Consider the following 17,304-nt stretch of genomic DNA (forward strand, 5'->3'; position numbering starts at 1 on the left):
ATTCATACCGCCACCCTCCTCAATGCTTCCGCAAATACAGGACTGCCCACCCCAACAACCTATATACCACAACAATCACCAGCAAATACCCCACATACTTCCCAATATCCCCAGTCCCAAACCCATAAACCGCCAGCACCGCCTTGCCATCCACCAAACACTGATCCTGCAACGCACTCGGATACATACACTGACACCCACCACCCTCCAACCTCTCACACTCATAATTCCTTTTCCCAAACTCATTGACCATCATACCCCTAAAGACATACGCCTGATAATCAATATAATGAAAAACGTACCTCCAAAACACATTCAGCGTATCCGGCTGCACCATAAACCCATTCACACACATCCAAAGGCCATTCGCAAACGCCGTCGCCGCCAGCGCAACAACAAATATGGGTATGAGCGAGGAGAGAAGAACGACCAAAGACTCCGCAGCAAGTAAATCCAAAAACAACCAAAGCACCCACATCCAAAACCCGTCGGCCCCGGGCCGGAAATTTCCTAACCAGTAACTCACGACGGAAAACAGGATCGTGATGAGAAAGAGGTACGGCACGCCCACTACAAAGTTACTGATCATGAATGCTGTGGGGCCGTACAGCCCGTTTGCGCGCTCTTTGCTGTAGATGGCGAGGTCTTCGAGGTACGCGGGGATATACGCAACGGCCATGAAGGACATGAAGGCGCCGCCGAAGAAGATGGCGTTGGTGAAGGCTTGGATGTTGGATTGCGTGGGGGAGAGACGTAGCCAGACTGTGCCCATCATTATGGCAAGGCCAAGGTACATGGCTATGCGGATGCCGTAGGCGACGATGTCGCGGTGAGATTTTAGGAAGGAGCGGTGGATTAGGGTTAGGGTGGTGTGGAGGGGGGAGGCGTTTGTGGCTGAGGGGGACGAGGTGGACGTGAGAGTTGTAGGGGCGTTTCTAGCGGAGGACTGGATGGACGTGGTTAGGGATGCTGCAGCGGAGGAGGTAGCCCAGGAGGTATGGAGGTGGGTGAGTCGTTGCTGGGCGGTGGTGCTGTCGTGTAAGAAATCCGTGTTGATGAGGTCGATGACGAATTCGGCTGGGTTCGTGTAGAGTGGCATCTACACACAAAGTGTCTCGTCAGCTCCTCGCTCTCTCAATACTATATCGGGTTGTCGAGACAGAAGGACTTACCTCATACCCCAACCCCTCAAACCACCCCTTCACCCCCTCAACCCCGCCATTAAATACCACTTTCCCACGGCTCAAAAGCATCAACTTGTCAAACAACCTAAACGTCGCCGTAGACGGCTGATGAATACTCGCCACCACCAGAATCTTGTACTTCTTCGCAATGTCCCGCACAAACTTGATGACTTCGTAGCTCGCAGCCGAATCCAGTCCACTGGTTGGTTCATCCAGAAATAGGATTTTGGGGGATGTGATGAGTTGGCTGGCGACGCTGACACGCCGCTTCTGGCCGCCGGAGACGCCTTTGCGGATGGGGGTGCCGATTAGGGTGTTGGATTGAGGAGTTAGGCCGAAGGAGGTGAGAAGGGAGGTTATGAGGGCTTTGCGGGAGGAGGCGGGGATGGAACTGTGGAGGATGGGTTAGAATATTTCTTGGAGAGATGAGGAGAGTGTGTCGATTACCTTGGGAGGGCGAGCTGAGCGGCGAAGTAGAGGGTTTCGCGGACGGTAAGGGAACCGATTAGGGCGTCTTCTTGCTCGACGTAGCTGCTTAGTTTGCGGAAGGAGGATAGGGTTGTTGGGGCGCCGTTGATACGTAGGGTTTGTTGGATGGTGGCTTTGGGTATCGCAGCTCGGTGGGCGAGAATATTGAGGAGAGTCGTTTTACCGGAGCCACTGTGTGGTTCCTGTTAGATAGCTGTTTGCAAGGCTGTGATATTCTGGACGTACCTTGGACCCATCAACGCCATCATCTCTCCGGCTTCGATCATGCCGCTCACATTAGATAGGAGATCGATTGGCTGTTTAGACGATCTATCTTTGACTGTGACGGTGATGTCTTCCCAACTGAAGCTCTTCACCTCATCGTTGGCCAGATGCGCATGGTCAGTGCCTGAAGCACCCTTTTCAACGTCCTCTGCGGTACTGTCTTGAGACATAGCTGGATTCGCGAACCTGATCAATAACGTCCGTTATACGCAATCGCTTTGTAGAGTATTAGATCAAAGTGAAACCCTCTTGAATTAAGTAAGCATGGACAAAGTACAATAGAACAAAGAAAGGGCAGCCATCACGCATATAAACCCTCCTCCACGCACCTCACCCCCGATACACTCAGACCCCAAACCCCGACAACCCACAGCCCCAAGAAGACCCCGACGGTCCGATGGGTATCATAGTCATCGGCGACAACAGATCAAGTCACCGCAAGGGGTGGCCTGAAAGCCTGAAATCTGTGATACGCGGCGCCGAGATCTGCCAATCGCACATGCATGCACACCTCAGGTAGGAATGACCCTTACACCATCTCAAGTGAGATCAGCATCATGTTGTGGCTGGCGGTATCTAGCCAACGGGTGTAGGATCGAACGGTTCTAAGCGAGGGTGAGTGGTGCAGAGGCGAGATGGATGACATGTGGGTGTTGTGTCTGTCATTGGCTCGTACACAGCTGGCGGGTTAGGTTTGAGTACTAGACGCCGGGTGTCGGGTTCGGGGTCTTATTTGAAGGTCTCCTTGCAGTGCGGTGCGGCGTAGCATCATGCCTACCTACTCCAGTTCTTTCCGGTGACAATCGATTGCCACAGCCCAGAACGCACCTGGGGCATCGTTACACTCTCTTGCAGAACAGTCCTGCACGCCTGTACGCCCATTCCGATAACGAAGCGGTGAAAGTTCTGCATCAAATCGTCATTCCACGTCGTGTCAGCAAATCTGCTGTTCCGCGGTGTAGCTGAAGCCCTAGCACTCGGGCATGCAAGCTGGGCTGAGTCGCTTAGATCTACGCCCCTGTCATCTTCGGCGACGTTGTACGCGCACGGACGCCGCCTCGCGCGACGTCGCCGAACTGCTCGTAAGGCTGGCCATGCATGCTGCTGCACGAGTTCCTAACACGTCTGACATGTCAGATCTATGGCTGCAGGGCTAAAGATAAAGTCATGTTTCATTCGGCCTCAAAGCTAAGGTGATACTACATCTACGACACCCTTTCTAGAAAGAACAACATCACTGAACAGGGTGGTCCAGAAGACGAGAAGCTGCTCATGTCTAGTACATGAACTCACTAATCTCCAATAACTGCGCATCCAGCGCTCTCTTTGCCTGTACGCTAGCCTCCCTGTTCTCGGCGTTCAACTTCTCTTCATACGTCATTTGTAGCAACTTCTTCACTTCCTGTTCACCGAACACGTCGCCTGGTACCCCGAAGCCCTTGCCGTACTCTTTTGCTCGAGCGATAATCGCGTCTGGACCTGCGGTGAAGAGATCGAAGAAGAGGGCTGCGTAGGGTAGAGTAGCGCCGTCTTCAATGTTCTTGAGGTTCTGCTGCAGGACGAGGATGTTGAGTTGCATCAGCGCGCAGCCGTTGGTGTTCATGCGCGTGATCTTGGAGGTGCAGAGGTTGAGAAGGTAGGTGTCCATCAGAGTGGCTAAGCCGCGTGTGATGTGCACGTACGAGGCGGTTGGTATGTAGGTCGATACTTCGGTGTCGAAGGAGACGAGCGTAGCGTTCAAGGCTAGGATGGCTGGGTCGGGGTCGCTCAGTAGAGTATCGATGTAGATGTTGGGCTGTATGCTTGCGTTGAGCGAGTACAAGATTGTCGATCGTATAGAGAGGTGCAGAGTACGAAGCACGCGCGTGCTGAGGGCTTGGTAAGTTCCTACTACTGCATCGAAGATACTGCCCGCCGATTAGTAAGATACGGCTTTCATGAATATTAAGACACTTACGCGGCTGTATCTGCGCTCAATGGGAGGTAGATATGGGCGCTCTGCGGCCTGGGATCGGCAGAGGAGAGCTGCGTCCACCTTCTATTGTGCCTCTGGCCACTCGACTCGGCGTTGATCGGGTCAGAGGCACGATCACTAATATGCCGTAATTGGGCGGTCTTGGTGGCCAGCCACTTCATACTCGTGTATAGCAAACATAGGCTGACGATACTCTTCTTGTCCTGTATCATATCCGCTTGATCTAGAGGTTCATCGGCTTCAACTGCTTCGATCAAAAGAGCAACTTCACTTTCGACGGCTTTGTTCAAGCTCTCGTGGTCGGACGAGTCTATTCGCACCAGATGGGCGATGAGGTCTTCCATTGCTTCAGACTCTGACCATACGGCAGGAGCCTTCATCAGACGACCACTTGCTGTAGGCTGTGATCGACTGACGAGGGCTTTATACCAGCCGGTGCACTTCTGAGCGTATGTGTCCATTTGATTGACAATGAGTTGTGAGAACGCTTGGTCATGAGGAAGATTATCGAGCATCTTGCAGAAAGCTGTGATGAGTGTGAAGAATTGTGCAGTACCCTGTTGGGTTAGCAAGAGTAGCATACGACCAATGGAGAACGTACCTTGAAAATGGGCTTCTTTGAGTGTTTCGACCATTGAGTGTCCTCATTGAATGAGTCGACCTCGATGAAAGTTTGAGAACATAACTCGACAAGGGTCTCGTCGAGCTGCGGATGGAAGACGTTGACTAGGAAATCGTCCAAGAACGAGGTCAAAGTACTCATGCTAATGTCAGCGTTTGAGGGTACAACCTCCTTCAGCCGGTTCAGGAAGTCTAATGATGGCGGTAATAGTATGCCCATGTTGAACACACTAGGCTCAACGAGCAATTTATGTCCAGTCGCACTGCCATCAAGATTGGTAGCTGTGTTGGTGTTGACATCCTCTGGTCTCTTCGAGTCGGATACAAGTCCGGGCACAGATGTCTTCAGGATGACCTCAAGATCGTCTCGCTCTTTGGAGAGCTCAGACGCTTTAGTATCCACATCGGATAGCTTGAACATGCGCTTGCTCCGGTCCCGAGGAGCGCGAGAGAATGCGCTGCCAGTAGATGCCTGGCCTTGACCGCCTCTGTAAGACGCTTCGCCATCCGTAGCAAGATAGTCGTGAAGCAGTGATCGCATCTAGATTCTGTCAGCCAAGCAGCATGTGCAGTACTGCAGGTAACCAACCTCGCTTTGATAGAGCTTCCACAACTCTTTGAATCCGCGGGTCAACGTCGCGCTTGATGCACCTCGGTTCTCTCGACGAACGATACCGGCCACAACATCGTGCACAACCCGGTGGCTTTCCGCAATTGCTTCGAACCGTGCATAAAGGGTCCACATCAAGTCGTTCAACAGAGTTGTTCGAACATCCTCGTTTTCTACTTCAGTCTTTGCCTTGCCCTTCTTCTTGGCGGAGTAAGCTCGCAGTATGCTCGGGTGCCGTTGCGCGACCTCGTTGTTAGACTTGTCGACAACCTTGAAGAGCTCGACCGGTAGGCGTTGCTCGATGGTATCTACTGCCATGTCTAGGCGGCTCATCTTGTTCAATGCTTCCATGACCAGCCGTATGTACTGAAACGTGTCTGTTTCGGGGTTGTGAGTGGAGTCATCGGTCATCTAGAAGTGTGAGTCGTGTACATAATTGGTATGGGCATACATACTGGTTCAGACGTATCAAGACCATCAAGGAAGTAGTAAAGCAACCGACCCCTAGCATCAGTCTGGGCACGCTGAGACAGGTCACCCTTGACTTGGTTTTGGGCATACTCCTTCCACCTATCTTCGCAGTAGGGCGACTTGAGGTAGAGATGGCTGTGGAGTTCTTCGATCAAGATGTCGGTCAGAGACACTTCCTGGTTGCTGAGATATGTACGTAAGTCTGATAAGGCGCCAATCTTCTCCATCTCAGTCTTTCGTATCATACGTAGCGCATCTTGTAGTATATCTACTGCTGTCAAGAATCGCTTCTCTGATATGCGAGCCTCCAGTCTCTCAGGGACGAGCTGTAGTTTCTCAATAGTGTCGAGCATCTGTAGCATCTCGTCGTAGTTCTGGGACGTGGTTGCAAACTCTCTAAGCTCGGGCTTGGCTGTAGAGAGTGATGATTTGGCTGCGACAAGCGAGCCCTTGAGGGTTCTTACACGGTGTTGGGAGTTTTGCAGGCTGGACTGGATCTGATGGAAGGTACCGATGGAACTGTTGAAACCCTGGTGGTGCTCGTTGACGATGCCTTTGAGCGCGTTCTGCAGCTGGTCGTGTGTTTGCTGAAACTGGCCAGCTTGACTTGCCAGGCCGAGCGAACTCGAATCCATAAGCTTCAAGGCAACTTCGATGGGAACACATTGGTCTTTAGTCATGAAGTCCCAATTCTGCCGTATATATTGGAGAACCTCCTCGATTGCCTGGCTACCTTGTCCGTTGTTTGCGTTCCTGGGGCGGCTCCCATTCTGCCGCTCTCCGCTGCGTCGTTTCGCCTGGCTGCGCTCGATGCTGGTAGGCCGTGTGACCTGGCGAGGGCTCTCGTCACGCCCTACAAAGCCACCTCCCCCATAGCCACCCTGTCTGCGCTCTCGGTCGCCGCTGGGTCTCCTTTCCATCTCTTCTTCTTGGGCAAGGCCACCGTAGCCGCCGGGTCGTCGGGGTCGTTCGCGCTCATTGCTCGGTCGGGGTGGGTAGTCGTCCTGTTGCGCGCTCATGCCGCCGTATCCGCCTGGTCTTCGCGTTCGCTCGCCACTCGGTCGACCATCGTAGCTGCCGTCACCGCCGCCGTATCCATTATATCCTCCCCCGTTGTAGCTGCCGTTGCCGTTGGCATAGCCTCCATTGGCTCCCGCCCGCGAGTAGCCCGGATTGCGCGACATAGTGTACTCAGGCGACACGCAGTGTTGTGTTCCTTGCGTGGCTTATTTCGGCATGCATGGTGCGCAAGAGTGAGGTTTGCGCGTCATTGGGTATCCATGTGGTGCATGTGTACTGTTGCGGGGAGCTCGGGGGTGTTGGAGTAGCCGCAGGGATCACCCAACGCGAGTCCACTATGAAGGCATGGGCCGAACATGAACTCGGAGGTATCATATGATGCTGGTGGAGTTACATTGCGCTATCTAGATTCTCAATGACATACCATGGCCTGGTATAGTTATGCAGCAAGAATTGCAAAGAAAATTGTCTTCGCTGCTGCTGCCGTCAAGCCTCATGGACGCGCCAAGACATTGATTCCGCACGTTTCGCCGTTCCGCGCTCCCTGGAAGCTCTCACTCGCGATTCTTTATCCAACCACCAACGGAGGCAGCCTTCAGCCTCGCGCCTTTACCTCTCTGCCCTTCCCACCTGCTATGTCGCGCTGATCCCGTCTCGTCCCCGAATCAATCGCGAATCCCATCTCCCCAATCGCGACTTCTCTCCCAACATGGCTGCAGTTTACGCCAATGGCGCGAATGGCGTGAACGGCGCTGGCAGCATGTTCCCACCGCCGCGCTACTCGGACGTGCCCAGCTCCATCACCATCTCCGTCGCCGATGAGGAAGGAGGCCAGCTCGATGTCGAAATTCCCCTTGACGAGCAGATCCAGGACGACCCAACCGAGCTATGCGACATTCTAGAGGCCGAGAAGAGCGCGACGTCGACGTGGGTCCAGGTCGCCGTGGCCTATGCGAAGCGCAAGAGGATAGAGACGGCCATAGACGTGCTGCGCCAGGCCACCGAAGTCTTCAACCGCGCGCGCGGCGAAGACAGGCTCAGCATCCTCAACGGCCTCTGCTGGCTGTACCTGCTCAAATGTCGCGAAGCACCGCGCGTTAGGCCTCGTATGTCATCCGACTCCCTAGACGCTTATTCTGCTAACATGTGTCAGAAAACGCAGATTCAGATGTGAAACTCAAAGAGTACTGGATCCAGTCGGCCACCGGCGTACTCAACGATGCCTCCCGTATCAGCCCCTCGCACCCCCCGTTGTTCCTCGCTCGCGGTGTTCTATACCTGCTCAGGGCCTCACTCCAGGGCCCTGCGACTGCGGCCGGCTCCACTGTCAGCCCCGAGCGCATGGAGACGCTCAAGCAGGCAGCCAAATGTTTCGAGGACGCGCTGAGGGCATCCGGCGGCAGGAACCTCATGGCTAAAATGGGCAAGGCCCGCGTTCACTACTCCATGGGCAAGTGGGCAGAAGCCTTAAAGGGATACCAAAACATCCTCGAGAGCTCGCCGGACCTCCTCGATCCAGATCCACGCATTGGTATCGGCTGCTGTTTCTGGCAACTTGGCCACAAGGACGAGGCTGCCAGCGCCTGGCAGAGGTCTCTCGAGCTCAACCCAAGTTCCAAGATCGCTTTGATTCTACTGGGCATCTACAACTTCCAGCAGACCGCCAACCTTTCCACCTCCGACCCCAAGTTTGCCGCACTGATCAAGAAGGCGACTGGTGAATACATTCAGCCCGCCTTGAAGATCGACAACCAGTACCCCCTGAGTTGTGCCACAGTCGGTAGCTACCTTGCTCTGAGGAGAGATGTCGCCAAAACCGAAGACGTAGCGAAACGCGCCATCGAACTCACCGACACCAACGCCATAGCCAGCGATGGTTGGTACCTACGAGCCAAGGTCGCGCATCAACAGGACAACACTTCACTTGCGGCAGAGTACTACCAGAAGTCTGATCAGGCCCGTGGAGGCGAGGAGCGGGGTTTCATACCAGCCAAGTTCGGACTGGCCCAGATGAACGTCTTGATGAACAACTACGATGGCGCCAAATTCCGCCTCGAGAAGATCCTCCAACAATCGCCCAACGTCGAAGCCCAGACACTGCTTGGTACTCTCTTCGCTGAAGACGTTTTCGCCGCTCAGAACAACAAGTCCACAGAGGACAAATCCGCTGAGTTGAAGAAGGCATTGAAATATCTTGAGAGCGTACAGAGCGCATGGAAGGACCCCAAGAAGAAGGTCATCCCTGACCAGTCGGTTTTGCTCAACCTGGCTCGACTTTATGAGAACGATCACCCCGAGAAGAGCCTGAAGTGTCTGGAGGAAGTGGAGCAAATGGAGATCGAAGCCATCCCAGAGGAGGATTACCCAGAGGGCGTCGAAGAGGGCGCCGAACTCACAGCAGCACTTCGCCAACTCCTGCCGCCACAGCTACTCAACAACATGGGCTGCTTCCATTTCCAGGCCGAGCGCTACGTGCGAGCTCAGGAACTCTTCCAGGTGGCTCTCAACGCCTGCGTAAACGCCGAGAACCGCGACGATACAATCGACACGGATGCACTCGTTACCTCGATCAGTTTCAACCTTGCCCGAACTTACGAAGCCGAGGGCCAAGCGGAGGAGGCAAAGAAGGTGTACAACAGTCTGCTTCAACGACACCCTGATTACGTCGACGCGCGGATTCGCCTTACCTACATTGCGTTGAGGGAGAACCCACAAGATGAGGGCCCTAGAGCAATGAAGGATCTCTTCAAGGAGAATGAAGACAATGTTGAGGTGCGAGCCTTGTACGGATGGTATGTCAACAAGTCGAAGAAGAAGACCTCCAACTTCGCAGCGGACGACGAGCAGCGACTGTACAAACACACTCTGCAGAAGTCGGACAAACATGATCGCTATTCGCTAATGGGCATGGGCAACATCCATCTCGCTATCGCGCGCGAGATGCCACGAAGTTCGGAACAGGATAAAGAGAAGCGTCGGAAGAGCTACGAGCGAGCCGTGGAATTTTTCGACAAGGTGCTGCAACTCGATCCGAAGAATGCGTATGCTGCTCAGGGTATCGCCATTGCGCTAGTAGAAGACAAGAAGGACTACTCCACAGCCCTGCAAATCTTCTCAAAGGTCAGAGAAACACTCAAGGATCACAGTGTCTTTGTCAACTTGGGACACACGTATTGCGAGATCAAGCAGTATGCGCGAGCAATTGAAAACGTAGGCTCATCTCCCTCCCTACATTGTTGACCTTTTGCTAACTTATCCAAGTATGAAGCAGCCCTATCCCGAAACAGACACAACGACCCAAAGATCCTGGCTTGTTTAGGACGAACCTGGTATCTTCGAGCCAAGCATGAAAACAGCATCGCCGGATTCCGCACCGCACTTGACTACTCAAAGCAAGCGCTCGCAGCCGCTCCCGCAGACCTCAACTCTCAGTTCAACGTCGCTTTCGTCCAGTTCCAGATCGCCACCCGAATCTACCAGCTCACCGAACAGCAGCGCACGCTCGAAGACGTCGACCAAGCCGTGATAGGTCTCAACGAGGCGATTGAAACACTTGAGAAACTCACTAAGGAAGAGAACCCGCCCTTCCCGCGTGCCGACATCACCGCTCGTGCAAACATGGGTCGTAATACCATGGTCAAGCAGCTCGAACGTACCCGCGAGAAGCAAGCCGCATACGAAGGCGAGAACGCGACCAAGCTCGACCAAGCGCGCCGCATCCGTGAAGCTGAAGTGCGCCGCCGCGAGGAAGAAAAGGCACGCGCAGAAGCAGAGGCCCTGGACAAGAAGCGCAAGTACGCCGAGGAGCAGCAGCGCCTCCTCCAGCGCGACCGCGAACTCATGGAGAAGCGTAACGAAGAAGAACGTCGGCGCATGGAAGAGGACGAGGACAAGGAAGTCCGCAAGGCGGAGCGCAAAGCACGTGGACCCAAAGGCCCGAAGCGCAAGAAGAAGGACGCCGACTCTGACACCGACGGTCTGCCTTCTGATGACGACGAGCCACGCTCAAGGCGTAGGAGGACGACGGCTAGTGGTACTGAGGACCTATCCGACGAAGAGCGGCCCCGCGAGAAGAAGAAGAGGAAGCTGGCCCGCAAGAGCGAACCAGTTGGTAAATACAAGTCCGCGGAATTCATCGACGATGAGAGCGACGAAGACGGTGCAGCGCCCGCTGATGATGGAGAGAAAGCCGATGGCACGGCTGGAAGCGACGACGATGGTGCCGCAGCTGCAGCTCCCCGTCCCCGCAAAGCCCGCGTCGTCGATGACGAAGATGAAGACGACGACGCCATCGCCGCGCCAAAAGCTAATGGCGACACCGCCATGGACGATGACGAGGATGAGTAGCGCTGTCGCATATCATTCCATGGCGAGGTCCCATGGCTTTCTTGAAGTCAAAGGGGAAACATGTTGCATCCGGCGTTCGTTTGAGCTATCCGTCTAATCCCTTTTTGCGCCTCTTATTCTTCCTTTTTCTAAGTTCTTGCATCAGCGCTACGGCGTCTTCGGGGGGACAGACAACGGGAATCATATCATCAGCTCCGTTTTATTGTACGGCACTACTAAAATTTGTATACCACATGCAAGGGCGGGGCTTATAGAGATGCAATTCAAAGTAAATGTACAATATGACTTCCTTGCATAATTAGCTTGCTTTCGTCTTCCAAGTGATGTCGTGCGGAATCTGATTCCTTCAAACAGCCCATTCGTCCTTGTCGTCTGTAGCGGTGATGAAGGGTTCGTTGACAAGCTTGACAGCAAGTTCACCGCATAGCACACTAAAGCACGTTAGCAAACATCCCCAGAAAGAAATCACATCGAGGAAAAGAACAGAGGACTCACCAACTACTCCCGACCAGCGCATCCAACTCCCTAATCGCCCTCTCCCTCCCCTTCCCCACCTTAACCCCCCTCTGCACCTCAGCCTGCAACTCCGCAATCCGCTTCCCCCTCGCAATGCCCGCAAGCTCCACCACCCTCTTAGCCAGACAATCACTATGAAACGCATGCTGACAAGGAAACACAAAGAACTGCCTCGCCAACAACGGCAACCCACACACATAGCACCTCTCCCCCGGCTCCACAATCGCATACCGCTGTTCAAGGGCTTTGATATCCGACTTGATATGTGTAGCCGTCGCCTCACTATCATCCATCTCCTGCTTCAAGCTATCGATTTTATGGCTGTAGTCTTCGAGAGCAGCGCAGATCTCCTCTTTGAAATCATCGATGACGACGAAGTCGGGGAAGAAGGGGATGAGGTCTTCGATGCGGAGGAGGTCGACGCGCCGCAGGAATTCGATGGCGGTTTTTATGCCGCTGGATTGGGAAATTACCTTCTTGGCGATGGCGAGCCAGAGCTTTTTGCGGAGCACGGGCGAGGTGTTGGAGCGGTCGGCGACGCTCGAGGCGAGGTCGATGGAGTCGTATTTTAGGGCGAGATCTACGGCTTGCGCGTATTGTTGCATCGAGCTGTAGATGTGCACGCAGGATTGGACGCGCTTGTGTTGGATGCAAAGGCGTAGGGCGAAGTCCGCGTCGTAGTTCTGCTCGTGGGCGAGGGATTGGCCTTCGAGGTAGGCGAGGAGTGCGGACTCGTCGGTTGTGGGGTGGGACGCGTAGATGGAGATGAGGGTATTGTGGATAGCGGCGTCGGTAGAGTTGTGTTGGTTGATCTCGAAGAGAAGGTAGCGGACTGCTTGGTTCTGGTTCAGCGTAGCCTTGGTGTGGTTGTTGTAGTTGAGGAATGCTGGGATGAGCTTTTGCGCGTCGAAGTTCGAGTGTCGCATCATCACATCGACGAGCTCGACCGGGACGTGGGCCATGAGCACGGAGCTGTACTTGTAGAAGATCTCGGGATCTGTCTGCTTCTTAAGGACGTCCAGAGACTCTTGCCAGCGCTCACGCTGCACCCAGTACGAAAGTACGTAGTTGTAGTCATTAACCACAGTAGCAAAGTAGAGCAGCTCTTCCTCTCGACCGTGACTGCTAATGATCTCGTATACAGTCTTGCGGTCAAGATCAGCCTTGTACTTAGTCACAAAGTCTTGATACTCTTTCCGGATGACTGATAGTTGATCATGAGTCTCGGCGGTGTTCATGCTCTCTGAGAGTTCTGCTTTCGTGGTAATGGTGTCGTCGAGAGTATTGAGTTTGGCCATGTAGAGCTCAATCAGCCAAGTAGCGACCATAGTCCGTTGCATTATCGATGACTTCTTCAATGTGGACAGTTTCGTCACCAAGTACTTTCGTAGAGCGTCCTGCTCGCCGTTATCGATAAACGTCAGTGCGACTTGTTCAAACGGCTTCGTGCTTCGCCCGTAGACCGTCGCGGCCTCCATCCACTGGCTCTTCCCAACAAGGTAGTCACCAGATGCCGTTGCCACGGCATCCTTCTGAGCTGGTGTTTTGGCGTACTGCGACGCAGCCTCAAATTGTTGAGCTCTGAGCATGATCTTCCAGACGTCTCGGCTTTCATCTTCCACGACGATTTCGAAAATCTCCTGGCTTGTGAAGAGCCAGTAAGTGTTCCTCTTCCAGTCAGCTACCAGGCCAAGCGCACTTTGTCCAGACTCTAGCACAACTTGGTCATGGACAACAGTGTCGTCGAGACGGTTGATAGCTACGACTCTACCTTCAACCAGCTGAAGAATATGCCACTGGCTCAAGATCATCGAACTGACAGGGTCTTGTGTCCGTCGTGTACGACCGCTAGCTGTCTGCGAAGGCGGCACCTGTGATCTAGGCAGCATCTTTGAGTCTCCAAGAACTTTGCCGCCAAGCTCAGAAATATCCTGTGATAGGTACAGCTTCCCATGTAGAACACCTTGTGATGTAAGCCAGCCGAAGATCCTCTCGGCGTTGGAGTCCTCGCGGTTCGGGCTGTCATTATTCTCCGGGGAGATGGCAAGTAGCGAGGCTGCGGTGGGGGCCACGTTCGAGACCTCATGTACTGTCGCAGATTCGCTTTCGAACAGCTTCGAGAATATGGATCCGCTTCCTTCTGATCCCTGGCGTCCGACTTTGCCAGCGAAATGTAGGAAAGTTGAAGGAGTCGCGATAATGATGCGCCGCAGATCTGTTCTTCCAGGCACCGTATCCATCCATAGCCCCGTGATAGGGCCATCGTTTGTCCGGTATACGCTCTTCAAGTATCTTTCCTCCCTCCTGTAGAACTCAGATGACGGCTCAATGTATACTTCGTAGACATTGCCATCTGATGCTCCCACGAGTATCTCGCGAGTCGAAGCAGTGGGCTGTGAGGGATTCCAGGAGATGCTCTCTATGACAACGCCCTTCAGCCGTGATAACGCTTTCGGTGTTCGTGATTGTGTATGGAGGTAGTAGTTTTCGGCGAGGGTGGTGGTTATAATGAGGTGGGATGCGGAGGGGTCGAGAAAGAGACGTCTAATGACACCAACCTCTGAGGGCTTCTTCGGTAGGTCGATATCTTGGGATATGTAAGCGGCTATTCAAGTCTTTCGTGTGGTGTATGCATTTGCTCTACGAACCGTCTATATCTGCGGGACTGTCCAAATCGATGCGCAAGATGCGCCCGGTGGACAGGGCCAGTACCACTACATTGTTCGCTACTGCAGCAGCTACAAAGTCGGAAGATACGGTGAATTGTAAAGCTACGCGCTCTATGCTGAACATGGGGCCCGAGGTGTCCTCCTGCATGTTGCTCGTGCTGGGCGGCGCATACCCGTTTGAGGTGTCGTAAGCCATAGTGGGCTTCGATTTGAGCTTTCCACTATCGTAGGTTCGTACTCATCGTTTGCGCGATAATCTGCAGCCCCAGTACTCTTTCTCACTGTGCTGTCGAGTCTCGCTATAGCTGTGAGCGCATCCGCTCGGCGGTGACGCCTAAGCTTGGAGCTTGGACTTCGGCGATGGAACGGAGATAAGCCGGCTTTGGCGCACGTCATGTGAGTTCGCGTTGACCTCCTCCCACTCCTCCCCTTCTCTAGAGGATCAACGAAAGCTGATAGATCTCTACCAATTTACAGGCAGCTGTGAAACCAATCACAGTGAATTTGGTGTGTGCAGGGGAATCACTGAACGTTTACAGGACAGGACTGCGCATTCACGATGCCATGGCCGTGGAACCCTTTTGCTACTGCGTCTTTCCTTTGCACCATGATTATTTGATCTCGATCTTCGTTGCCTCAATTTTTCGGTCTCTCGGTTTCTCGATCTCTTAAACTGGCAACTTTGCCTCTCGACCGCTCTAATTCCGCAGCACACTCCCAATCAATTCTAAGGCACACATCATGTAGAGCAAACCCTCCATTAGTCTTCACAGTTACTAACAAAATTAGGGATCTCGGTAACGAAATGGTACGTGTAACCGTGGGCGCAGACAAAGTGCCCTTCACCTTCTACAAACACCCCGTTCGCCGGCAGTCTGAGTACTTCTCTCGCGCATTCGGACCCAACTTCAAAGAAGACAAAGACGGCCTCTTGCATCTTATCGAGACCTCTGTGCAGACCATCCGCATTTTTCAGACCTGGGTCTACCTTCAGATGGCTCGCTCGCCTCCAGGTCTTAGTGAGGTGAAGACCCTATTAAGCCCTTCAGCTCGCATGACCCAATCTTTGGACACTGATGTCTCAGCTCACACGCGTAAAAGGATCAATGAGACAGATGAAGACGAATCGAATGCTGTCTTCAATTCCACTAATGATGTTTCGAATAGTCTCTTCCATCTTTATTGCTTTGCGGATGCATACGAGTGCGTCAAATTGCGCAATGACGTTATCAGCACCTTCAGCGACCTCACGAAAGATAGTTTTGTTCCCATCCCTGGAACAATCGCTGTCATTTTCGACAAATTACTTCTTTCTTCTACCATTCGTCAATACTTCGTCAAGAATGCTGCGCTGAATCGGGTCCAATACATGGGCCCTCACTGGGCGCTACTCGAGGTTGCACAGCTGCCCCAAAACTTCTTAATAGAAGTTGTGCATATCAACCACAAGCTTGCAAGCAAAGACAAAGGAATGAACGAATTACGCAAGGAGTTACGAGATCGCTGTAACTTCCACGAGCATGCGACCGGAGATGAAAAGCAGCTGTGTAAGTCAGGAATGCTTCAGAACGCGCCGTACATAGACGCTCTTATCTCAGCGTGCTTAGAAGCCGGCAAAGTAGATTATACTTCATGATCAATAAGCATGACATTCAGGTGAAAGAAGGTTTTCTTGAGGGTCTGGTCAAGCATTGGATGTGTTTGGTCGAAATCTTCCTAACCCCTATGGAGATATAGCGTTGGCTGACCTCCCTGAGGCTTCTTCTCAATCCCCACCCTCTCTTAAATAGACTCATTTTCCATCTTCTACGTCTCTAGCAATTACGTGATTCTTTAGTCACTAAGCTTCAAAAGGACATCGGCGATCCGCTGTCGACTATCCTCATCATCTCCACTTTCCTAACCCACACATTAGCACACATCCTCAACTTTATCAGCACAATGCAACCTACCCCCAAAAACACCTTTTGAAACTCCTCCTCCTGTAGGTCAAACCAATTCGTGATATCCCTATGAGATCCATTCCACGGCCACTTCTCACGAAGCCTACGAATAACCCCCTGATACACCTTAATCCTAGTAAACCCCTCAGCGCGCAAACGATGAATACACGGCGCAAACGCCTTCAACAAACTTTGCAGGACAGGCCACTGCGAAGGTCCGGGGTCAAGTCCTTCCACATGATCGTCTATCTGGAAGATTATCTTCATGTCTTTGTTAGGCAACGTAAAAAGGTTTTCCAGATCAGCTACGACACGCGAGGCGCCACCCCAAATCTGATCCCAGCTGAGATGAATGCGTATGTATCGAACGATATCCGCAGGCACATTTCCTCTTTGCCAGACATCCTGCGTGAGCAACTTCCCCAACAAGCAGTCCTGAGGGGTATAAATTATGAAGCCGCCGGTGCAGTACCAACGCTCCGATATCTCTTTCGCGACTGCTTCACCTGTGTACTCGGCGTACCTCCATACATCGCGACACATGGCAGGGTCTTCGGGTAAAGGTGGTTGAGCGTCGAAGAAAGACCGGCCACCGCGGTCGTGAGTGATGTATAGACCTGATCGTATTCCAGTCGATATATCACGTCTTTCAACAACGTAATGTTGCCTCCGGGAAGTGATGAGATGGTCGTAGACCATGTCTCTCACTTCGCGAGGCAGGGCTGCGCGGAAAGCTGAGCAGAACCTGAGCTGAGATTGACGATATCGCTCGTAGCATGCGATTAAGCGGGCTATTCTGTGATTCTTTGGTGAGACGTATATTGTAGTAGTGAGCGGGCGTAACGTACTCGATTGGATTATTGTCGGGATCAGGTTTCCGACGTGAAGATCTCCTACTTGCAATCAGTCGTCTTCTATTATACATGCCACTTGAACCGTATGGCATACATCTTTCGCTTCGATGCGTGTGAAGAGTCATAATGTCCGATTTTCATTGCGGATCAGTAGTCAACGAAACAGACTGTCAGTCTCACGTGAAATTATTGGATTTTGGGAAGAGCATAGGATCTATGTTCATCTTCAATTGTAGGAGCGCAAGCGCCCCTTATCACTAAAGACGAGAAGACGATTGTGGCGGAGTCATCAACTCGTAGACACCAAGACGCGAAGGAACACGACGCTAGTCCAGACGCGT

The 17,304-nt window shown here is 53.0% G+C and overlaps 5 protein-coding genes across 5 annotated transcripts; 1 reads left to right on the forward strand and 4 right to left on the reverse strand.

Moving 5' to 3' along the window:
* Positions 1–19: 19 nt before the first annotated feature.
* BKA58DRAFT_460445 (P-loop containing nucleoside triphosphate hydrolase protein) lies at positions 20–2,236 on the reverse strand (the record flags this gene model as incomplete). Its single annotated transcript, XM_046174763.1, has 4 exons — positions 1,899–2,236; positions 1,632–1,844; positions 1,173–1,575; positions 20–1,099 (listed from the first exon to the last, which is right to left on the reverse strand). Exons 1-4 carry the CDS (start codon positions 2,105–2,107, stop codon positions 20–22), a joined length of 1,905 nt encoding a protein of 634 aa, XP_046023286.1. The 5' UTR covers positions 2,108–2,236.
* Positions 2,237–3,091: 855 nt separating this feature from the next.
* BKA58DRAFT_364178 (Sec8 exocyst complex component-specific domain-containing protein) lies at positions 3,092–6,913 on the reverse strand. Its single transcript, XM_046168841.1, has 5 exons — positions 5,599–6,913; positions 5,123–5,554; positions 4,514–5,074; positions 3,895–4,469; positions 3,092–3,844 (listed from the first exon to the last, which is right to left on the reverse strand). The coding sequence occupies exons 1-5, from the start codon at positions 6,796–6,798 to the stop codon at positions 3,214–3,216; spliced, it is 3,399 nt and encodes a 1,132-aa protein (XP_046023287.1). The 5' UTR covers positions 6,799–6,913; the 3' UTR covers positions 3,092–3,213.
* A 299-nt stretch (positions 6,914–7,212) lies between these two features.
* BKA58DRAFT_422331 (uncharacterized protein) lies at positions 7,213–11,259 on the forward strand. Its single transcript, XM_046172823.1, has 3 exons — positions 7,213–7,740; positions 7,788–9,844; positions 9,896–11,259. The coding sequence occupies exons 1-3, from the start codon at positions 7,344–7,346 to the stop codon at positions 10,979–10,981; spliced, it is 3,540 nt and encodes a 1,179-aa protein (XP_046023288.1). The 5' UTR covers positions 7,213–7,343; the 3' UTR covers positions 10,982–11,259.
* Positions 11,260–11,261: 2 nt separating this feature from the next.
* Positions 11,262–14,472, reverse strand: BKA58DRAFT_342082 (Pep3/Vps18/deep orange family-domain-containing protein). The gene is made up of 3 exons (XM_046168359.1): positions 14,146–14,472; positions 11,477–14,084; positions 11,262–11,412 (listed from the first exon to the last, which is right to left on the reverse strand). The coding sequence occupies exons 1-3, from the start codon at positions 14,360–14,362 to the stop codon at positions 11,328–11,330; spliced, it is 2,910 nt and encodes a 969-aa protein (XP_046023289.1). The 5' UTR covers positions 14,363–14,472; the 3' UTR covers positions 11,262–11,327.
* Positions 14,473–15,828: 1,356 nt separating this feature from the next.
* On the reverse strand, positions 15,829–17,218 carry BKA58DRAFT_388352 (uncharacterized protein; the record flags this gene model as incomplete). The annotated part of the gene is made up of 4 exons (XM_046170642.1): positions 17,058–17,218; positions 16,958–17,002; positions 16,119–16,905; positions 15,829–16,065 (listed from the first exon to the last, which is right to left on the reverse strand). Coding segments are annotated over exons 1-4 (941 nt in total), but the record flags the coding sequence as incomplete, so codon positions are not given.
* Positions 17,219–17,304: the final 86 nt, after the last annotated feature.

The sequence above is a fragment of the Alternaria rosae genome (assembly GCF_020736505.1).
Source record: "Alternaria rosae strain MPI-PUGE-AT-0040 chromosome Unknown BKA58scaffold_7, whole genome shotgun sequence".
NCBI lineage: Eukaryota > Fungi > Ascomycota > Dothideomycetes > Pleosporales > Pleosporaceae > Alternaria > Alternaria rosae.